The sequence below is a fragment of the Dendrobium catenatum genome, unplaced genomic scaffold (assembly GCF_001605985.2).
Source record: "Dendrobium catenatum unplaced genomic scaffold, ASM160598v2 fragScaff_scaffold_124, whole genome shotgun sequence".
Lineage (NCBI taxonomy): Eukaryota > Viridiplantae > Streptophyta > Magnoliopsida > Asparagales > Orchidaceae > Dendrobium > Dendrobium catenatum.
This window is the reverse complement of record NW_021318586.1, coordinates 417,733-427,227: the sequence shown is the minus strand read 5'-3', so window position 1 is coordinate 427,227 and position 9,495 is coordinate 417,733. Positions and strand designations below refer to the sequence as shown.

Here is a 9,495-nt window from a genome sequence, read left to right as displayed (position 1 = left end):
CAAGCACAAATCTCAATGCGAATATGAATCATAACTTCCAAAATTAAATTTGAGACCCTCCAAACTTTGATTTTAGCAAACTTATAAAAAAATTGAATGTCTCAAAGAGACGAATCCAACGACACCAAAATTTGTCGAATTCGAACCCAAATGGGTAGAAATCAAGGGCTTGAAGCTTATTAGGAAACTTTAGAACAATATTATTATTATTATTATTATTATTATTATTTGAATCAATTGATGTATTAATAATTCATAACATTAATTGAATTACCAAATAATATCCAAATGTGGCATGCTTATAATCGAATCGTGCGGCTCGATAGAAAAAAATTCAACGAGCCCAAGATTGTCGAATTCATACATCATTAAGACACTCAAATACTTGATAAATAACCCATGATCAAGGGAGTTAATATCGACCATCTATTGGAACACTCCCAACATCTTTTCCCTATTTATGATCTATGTCACTCTCAACAAATTATAAATAGAACATTCATTCTTCACAAAAAGATGGGAGGAGAGAAAGAGAAGAAAAACAAATTATATTTCTTCCTTTCTCAAGCTTGCCCCACTAGTCTAAACTCTTCCTGACTATCGACTATATATCTTCTGACTTAGACCACCAACCATTGTCGGACTTTCGGCTATTCATTGATTGTCGTTGGATCTTTTCTCAATAATTAAATATTTTCAGACATCTATCCAATGACTAATTAATAATGAATCTCCAGCCATCGTCATTCATTGATGGAATATTCTCTATTATATATTCAATCTAGATCAACGGGACCAATCTTCAGAAGTTTGGAAATATCTTCAGCATATTGTCTTCTCCATGATCTTGAGTTAAAGGATGATTTGATGTCGTCCGACGAAGATCCTTTGAACCTCCTTCACTCGTCAATTACGACAAATGTCCAACTACGACCCTTCCAACCTCTGTTGCCCGCCGACTACAGTCCTTTCGACCACCGTCGCCCAACCAAGATTATTTTGACTTCGGTCACTTGCCGACTACGGTTCCTTCGATCTTCGTTGCCTGATTATGACCCTACCAATCAAACAAAGATAACAGCATTCTCTTGAGAATAGTTAACATTTCATTCTCCAACTATTTTAAAGTGCTCTTACAATGTATATTTGAGCCAACGCCCTCCTCCCAAGAGGGGTATTATTTGTAATCTACTACCAACACTAGTAGATCAATTTCAACTGGGCAAGACTTTGTGATTTTTTTCGTCATTTTTAAACGTTTTCATGTAAAAATTCTTTTATCTCATTTAAGCGATGAACCCTTATATTTTTATTTATTTGTATGTTAGATCTTCGTATGAAGCTAAATGCTAAGTTTTTTATTTATCTACCGTAACGAATATTTCAGGACGCTATATATATATAAACGCAATGAAGATTTTTGTAAGGACTTCTAAGGAATTTAATAACCACTTCATACTTACCCTTCCATCCAACGAACAATTTTTGCCAAGGTAATCAAAACACCGAACCATGGCGGCATGATAAGCTGCTGATATTTTGAAATGAATCAACTACTTGATTTTATTATGATAACGTGGCGCCTTTGTATTGAAGCTACATGGATAAGAAACGTGCGTCCCCAAAAGAACACCAACCTCCTCAAACGCCTTCTAAACCTCTTCTCTTCCCAGCACTCTACGCACATCCCTTATCTTTATATCTCACCCTCAGCAGAACCGCAATCGTCCACCTCTCGTCGCCCTATATGGCTACAAATCTCTCAGTCGCAAGCCTCTCCGCCACCTCCACCGGCGTGCTGGAGGCATGGAGCTCCGTGAAGCCTGCTGCGCTCCCTCAAAGGAGCCCCCTTTTCGCAAGCAGATGCCTCCTTGGAAAGAAGGCGGCCAGGCTTAGGGTTGTCCGGAGTGCACCATCTACACCGGGAGGGATTTCGGAGAAGGTGTCGGAGAGCATAAAAAAAGCCGAGGAGGCGTGCGACGGCGATGAGAAGAGCGGTGAGTGCGCCGCCGCGTGGGATGAGGTGGAGGAACTCAGCGCCGCCGCCAGCCACGCGCGTGACCGGGCTAAGGAATATGATCCTCTCGAGAACTACTGTAAGGACAATCCGGAGACTAATGAATGCCGCACCTTCGATAACTAATATTTTACGACTCATTTTCTTGATGCTCTACAACTTTAGTAGATGTTTTATTCATATATGATAAAATAGGAGGAAAGAATCAAAGCACTGGCTTCGTTTGGGACGATTTTTTTATACTTCGTAAAGTGATTTTTTAGTAAAAAAAATTTATATTTTAAAAAAAAAATCACTATAAGAAGTAGAAAGAAAGCCGTCTCAAACAAGGCTTAAGTTTGTAAAATATCTTTTCCTACGAAGTTGTTGGAAATATTTTGTGATTTTAGCTTACATGTTGATGTGGTATGTTTAAAAGATGCTATTGTAAAAAAGAAAATCTGTAATTGCAGTTGTTTTTCATTTTTAGTATTATTATTATTTTTGTTTTTGAACAGCATATTTTAAGTATAAACTATACTTTATTTTAACTTGAATTTATTTTTTTGTTTATCAACTGATTATCTATGTGGAGGTATCCATATATTTAATTGCTGATAGTTTATGTTTACTTTACTTTTTTTTTTGTTTCTATTGTGCATAATTTATATTTGATTAAATTTTTTTGTATGTTTAATATATTATTGAAAATTGTCCTCTAAATAACAGTTGCACTTTGATTATTTATTTAGCTAAAATAAAAATTATAATTAAAAATTATGTAAAATTAAGATAATAATAAATTCTTAGATGATAATTTGAATGAATAAAACATAGTAATTCATAATTTGAAAAGCATAATAATTAACTAAGGAGAATCATCGATATCTAAGTTATTTACTTGGCTTGAACTTAGAAGTTTTACACTATTGCACTAACTACTAAATTAAAGAATGAATAAGTAGAATTTAGAGAAAAGAAGTTCATAACTTAAACTTTCTATAATCCTAACTATGGAATTAGCAATCTTATTAAATCCTTACATAAATTTTATATAGAGTTATTGGAGGGATAAAGCCTAAATAGATATTCAAAATATGTAAGTGAACTAATACACATAATGGTACACTAATGAACTTCTAATTTAATTATAAGCATATCTAATCACTAAAAGATTTATTATTCATTTCTATAATTAGAAGTCAAAACTTGCAAATACATTCAAACTGAATAGGTTAAATTCAAGCAATAATAAGGATAGTTACTTATGCTAATGTTTTATAAATTTTTAAATTATTATTACAACTTTGATCATTCCAAATTAATTATAAACCATGACGTATTTTTTTATATTTTAGTACTATTAAGCTAATTACAAATAAGTGACCACACCATTGCTTGAGGACAAACAAAAGCTTAAGTTGGGGAGAATTTATTAAGTGTAAATTTTGTACTATTTCTTACCTTTAATTTTAATGAAAATATATAGTTTTTTAGTTGATGTTGTCTAAGAAATGCTCAAAAAAGAAGAAAAAAATGTATAAGTATTAAACCACTGCTACAATTCTCCAACTATAAGTGTTGTCGCATTAACAATGCCTTGGTACTAGATCAAGGAACCGCAACATCGGAGCATCAGGAATAATGTCAAATAGTTTAGCTCCCCAATAGAGTCAAGGACAGTGCCACGGTACTTCATAATGTCGCAGTGTTAGAAACACACGTCGTAGCACCTAGGTCTTAGGAATTTAAGTGTTTGAGCACCAAGTATTATAATGTCGGAACACTAGATTGCACGTTCAAAAACTGTAGTGCTCAAATTTTTCAGTGTCGCGATGAAGTAGTTGAGGAAATACATAGTTGCACTAAATCTATTTAGCGATGCACAAGTTTAGCTAATAATTATACCGAGTCAGTGCAACATCGCAGTGACGAAAGCACAACAACGCCAAGGTGTTAGTTCATCTCATAACACAATGGTGCCACCATTTCAAGCTCTAAAATGCCTGAGGCCATTTTTTCACTTATTATAAATAATTTTTCGGTTCTTTTATTTAGGAATTCTATGATTTAATAGAACATTTCTATAACTTTAAATGTAGTTCTTTTGTCGCCCCTTAGAATAAAGTTTAAGGGAGGATAGGGAAGTGAAATATAATTTTATTGGAGATCTTAGCCTATCTTTTTTAAGCAATCCTAGCAATAGAGGAGGGAAGAGTGTAGATAAGTTTATTTATACTATCCTAGTGATATTTTTCTTATTATTTCTCCTATATCTTTTCTTCTATGAGTAAGATAAAGATGTGTTTGCTTTCTAATTCATCTTTGTCTAGCAAAAATTTGAAAATTAGGCTAATGATGTAAACAGAATTTAAGTACTAATGTAGACTATTGCACCTTAAATGAAGTTATAGTCATTTTTATTATCCCCCAATCTTACTTTAACATATATAATGTTCATATATATAGTTTATTTGTAGTGTGAAATATTACCATGATAGAGGAAAATTTGAACAAATAGAAGTATTAAAATGGAATGTTAGCATATCCAGATATAAGATGTTTAGCCTTTTAGGTTTTATGGATAAATTAGAATTTTAAGAAGGACATAAACGTCCATTTTCACCCCTACAAACTTGATAGAGATCTAAGTATACATATGCTTTGATCCACATCAATATTTAAGAGGCTCATTCAGAAAATATTATTATTTACAAGCATTAATCCAAACCTATTATATATATTTGTATCGCATCCTTAATTGCATTCTCAATAAGTGGTAGAATCTCAAATCTTTAATTTTCATTTAGAAGGATAAACCTTCCATATATAATATATAGTACTAGTTTGATTATATTGTAGCTAAACACTATCTCATGGGATCGATTGGCACTCATTTAATTACTTTATTACTTAATCAACACGTATACTTGCATATTTAGTGGGAAATTAAAAATTATCTTGCATTAACAATCCTCCTCTTTAAGAAAATTACCTTGAGGAATTAAATTTTTAATGTTGGAATGAAATTTGAAAATGCAAATATAACAAATAAATATCATATTGATATAAAACAATTGGAACAAATATGCATTGATAATAGAAAGAAAATATACAAACACTTAGATGAAAAATAAATGAATGAAATCATGCAACCATAGCTAAAATAACTTTTAATATTCAAAATATATATAGTATTTTGAGGTTAAATTAATTTTGAATTTCCTTAGAAGTTAAGATTGGATTTTAACATGCTAAATATATTATTTAGATTTTCTACAAATGATAGAGGTTTGGAGGTGATAGTAAATAGAGAGTTGATTAAGGAGTTGATCATCAACGTTGTCAATTAGGTAAGATATGCAATTTTATTTCAAGAAAACAATTTTATTGAAATTCTAGTTTTAGAAAGCAATTTTATAATAAACTAAATTTCATCACCCACCTTTTATAAGAAAATGTAATGGGATATATTACATAGATTTATTTCATTATCCGCCATTTATATGAAAGTTTAAACAACCTATATTTAAAAAATAATTTATTTTGTTTTAAATGTGCATGTGTATAAAGTTATAAGATGAAAATTATATGTATACATCTAGATGTTCGAACAAAGAAATATAATGGAATGAGTTTTTGAAAGATCATATGTGTGTGTGGTATTAATGTGATAACATGTTTAATTAATTAATGCGATAATGGCGAGCTCATTGGGAGGCAAAGGGGTTACCTATTTAAGATATACATGATGACTTATACAAATATGACAACAAAGGTGAGCCGCTATGAAGGCAAATGTGTCATCAACACGAGCAATTATTACGTCCGGTGAAATCCGAACGTATCCGAATGTATACCGAGTTTTAGGTGACGTGGCACGTGGTTATTGGTCTCTGAACGCATTCGATGACCGGACGTAATAATTGCTCCATCAACACGGACTCGAGCTTACAATAGCCAAGAAATCACTTTCACTTACATGATATATTCTAAAGTTGAAAGAAGAACATTACATCTTTTATGAAATTAACAAAATAAAAAATTTTTTGATGGTTAGCTAGCAGAATGATATTTGTACAAACTTTTTATAAGATACTAATGCATGAAATTCTAATATTTTACCTAAGGTTTTATTTTCAATTAGATATTTTGCTTACAAGTAAATGTGAGGTTAATTCATATCATTCACATGCTAAGATTTCAGGATATATAGTAGGCTAATACATTAGTATAAATATATATATTTTTAATTATTTATCTCTTTAAGTTTTAGCTCATATCATATTATGTTGAATATAATTTTGGTTAAAGGAAAAGACATGATAAAACTTGAATAAGGGTCATATTTTGATATTTTGATCTTTGATATGTTTTTTATTTACAATTTTGTTATAATTAAAAAATTTAAGAACTATGTCAATAATAATTAAAATAAATTCATAGGATGATATACAAAGGAATTGTGATTTGTTTTAGTAGTTCCATAGTTTAATAAATAAAAATTTTATTCATGAAAAGCTTATGCTCTAGTAAATTATGAATATTTACCTTTAAGCAAATTATTTAAATTTATTTTAGTTTAGTTTCTTAATAAACATTCAATTCCTAAAACAATTATTTTTCATAAAAATTCTAACTAAGTATTTCACACTGGCTCCACAACTCCATATGAATTCTTACCTCATGCAAACTCAAAAAAATATTTGAGCAATACTAAGAGGAATGATGTCATTAAATAAGTTGAAGTTATTAAATTTATAACATATAGTATACATTTTTAAATAGATTTTCTATCATGTAAATAACATTTGTTTTTAGTTAATAATTTATTTATTCATTTATACATTATAACAAAATTAATTAATTAATTAGTTATTAATAAATGTTCTAACATGAATACTTTATAGATGTAAATTTAATTGATGATCTATGTATAATATAAATTAGTAATAATTTATATTAAATTTATAACTTTATAGGTAAACTAAATTCATGTTGAATATAAATTAAATTTAAAATTGTTGAAGTTATTATTAATGTATGAATTCATTTTATTTTTTTAGTAAAAAAATATATTATTACATTATTATTAAATTATTATTATGTCATTTAAATTTTATTTAAAATTTTTAATATTTATGATGTCATCTTGTTCAACTCCCGATTAACCCCTATCGAACATTTGAACTTGGAACATCTTCTTATGCTTCAATTTTCACAACCTTGAAAAAAAATACACAACATGCAAGTTTGAAAAACTTACTAAATGTTTTCAACAAAAAAAAAAAATCACCAAACTCATCTTCACATGCATGCAAAATAATCCTCCTTGTACTCTAATGAAATTTCGATTATGATATTAATGGTTGGGCTACCAGTCTTTATGGGGAGAAGATCAAGTCTTGCCACTACATTGCAAATAAGAAAAGTTTTTCAACATCAGTCTATTGCTCATTCAATTTTAGGGCAAATTATTACGTCCGGTGTCCGAATTCGTCCAGACACCAATCCAGACGCGTCACGTCACCAAAATACACCGGGACCCAAAGTATTTCGGTGACGTGGCACACCCGGATTGGATGTCCAGACATCCGATGACCGAACGTAATAATTCGCCCAATTTTAGAGGGTATTTATAAGCTTTCAAGAACATGAAAGATGTTAGAATTCCAAGTCATGTCATATAGAATGAAAAATGGAAATTAAGTAATGTCAATGATACAAAATAATAATATGAAAATATAATCCTTCAAATTCAATATGAAGCTAAAAGTTAAAATAAAATTCATAAATCTAATCTTTTTTCTAAATAAATTACAATTTTAAACAATATGATTTAGTTTTCATATAATGTATGAATTCAAGGTAAAGGATTTAAGTGAAAAACTTGAGTGTGATGTGAATTGATATGTTCACATTTTGGAATTTGCGAGGCTTGGAATGATGTCAAGGCATTGTTCATAAGATTACCAAAAATGTAAATATTCGCTAATTTTCTTTGTGTAAAAAAGTAATAATACCAATAAATAGAAGATAACCAATCCCACTGTCAGAAAATCATATTCCTATAACAAGCAATGTTGTGCTCAAACTTTGAGCCAAAGTAACTGCCTATGTTACATTATTTATTTTTCTTAAGAGTAAAGCTTCACTCCCAAAAAAAAAAAAAAAATCACACAAAAATCAAATTGAAATCCACTTTACTTAATTCATTTATTCAAATAATTCTTTAATAAAAGGGCGCTATACATTCTGCCCTTTTTATTAAGACAATTTAAAGTAAAGTGAAGTTCAATTTAATTTTTTTTTTTATAGAAGTTATTTTGGTAGTGTAGCATGGTTCTTTTTATTATGTTATAGTTCTATGCATTATTTTGCCCTATAAGAAGCTCACGCCCTCTCTCACGAGAAATTATTCTGTGTGAAGTTAGAATGTAGAGGATCATCCAGATTACTGAACGCACTACGTATGATCTGCTTACACTCTGTGTATTTGTAAATACACAACAAATAAGTAGCAATTCCTCACAACTAATTATTTGCTACTAATTTACTGCGTATTTATAAATAAGCAGTAAGTACACAGAGCATACGCAGAACTTATGCATAGCGTACGCAGTAATTCAGAAGATCATCTACGTTCAGACTCTGCACAGAATAATTTCTCTCTCACCGGCTCACACTATATATATAACATTTATGACAATATTTTAGAAGGTTGCAAATCAAGCGATCTTCTTAGCGCGATAATGAGAAACAGAGGAATCATCTCTCTTGGATCCCTCAGGCTTCCGCGCCCACGCAGGTGCCTGATCAGGTCCATAACGGTAATCATAAAACAGCTCCTCGCCAGCTTCAATATGTTCTTTAGCATAAATTCCAACACGATGATCTCCGGCGACCAGCATAACCTGAATAAACACGGTTAACCAAAAAAATATACCAAGTTTTACTTGCTTGGTTTGGTTACTTTAAAGGAATTGAAAATTACTATGAAATTATAATAAGTGCAGTGTACTAACGTTAGTTTCACCTCTTGTTTGGCCGAAGAGAAATTTAGTGAAAATTTTTTCTCTTATTTTTCATTGAGAAAAATTTTTTTTTTTTCTTTTGCTTTTTCTTCCTATTTTTTAACTAGGATTCGTTAGAGAATTATCAATGAAAAATATTCTTATTAAAAAGTCATAATCTCATTTGGCTGCTTGAAGGTTACAAATATTTTTTTTCGAAAGTGATTTAATACATCAAATCCATCATTTGTATCTATTTTTCAGACTGATGGTGAAATAAATGAGGATATTATAAGAAGAAATCAAGTTGGATGGTTGAAGTGGAGGAATGCATCAGGCTTGTTGTGTAATAGAAAAGCCCCCCTCAAACTTTAAGGGAAAATTCTATAAGATGGTGGTGAGACCTGTAATACTTTATGGTGCTAAATGTTGAACATTAAAAGAGAAGCATAATACTAAGTTAAGTGTTGCAGAGATGAGAATGCT

General features: G+C 30.4%; 2 protein-coding genes across 2 annotated transcripts in view; one reads left to right on the top strand and one right to left on the bottom strand.

Moving 5' to 3' along the window:
• The first annotated feature begins 1,585 nt into the window (after positions 1–1,585).
• On the top strand, positions 1,586–2,491 carry LOC110098589. Its single transcript, XM_020825448.2, has one exon. The coding sequence runs from the start codon at positions 1,601–1,603 to the stop codon at positions 2,141–2,143; it is 543 nt and encodes a 180-aa protein (XP_020681107.2). The 5' UTR covers positions 1,586–1,600; the 3' UTR covers positions 2,144–2,491.
• Positions 2,492–8,046: 5,555 nt separating this feature from the next.
• The window catches only part of LOC110098601 (histone-lysine N-methyltransferase EZ3), a 51,187-nt gene continuing 49,738 nt past the window's right edge, over positions 8,047–9,495 (bottom strand). Inside the window, exon 17 of the mRNA XM_020825474.2 lies at positions 8,047–8,910. Coding sequence (XP_020681133.1) covers positions 8,725–8,910 — 186 coding nt within the window. The 3' untranslated portion in view covers positions 8,047–8,724. The remainder of the gene's footprint in view (positions 8,911–9,495) is intronic.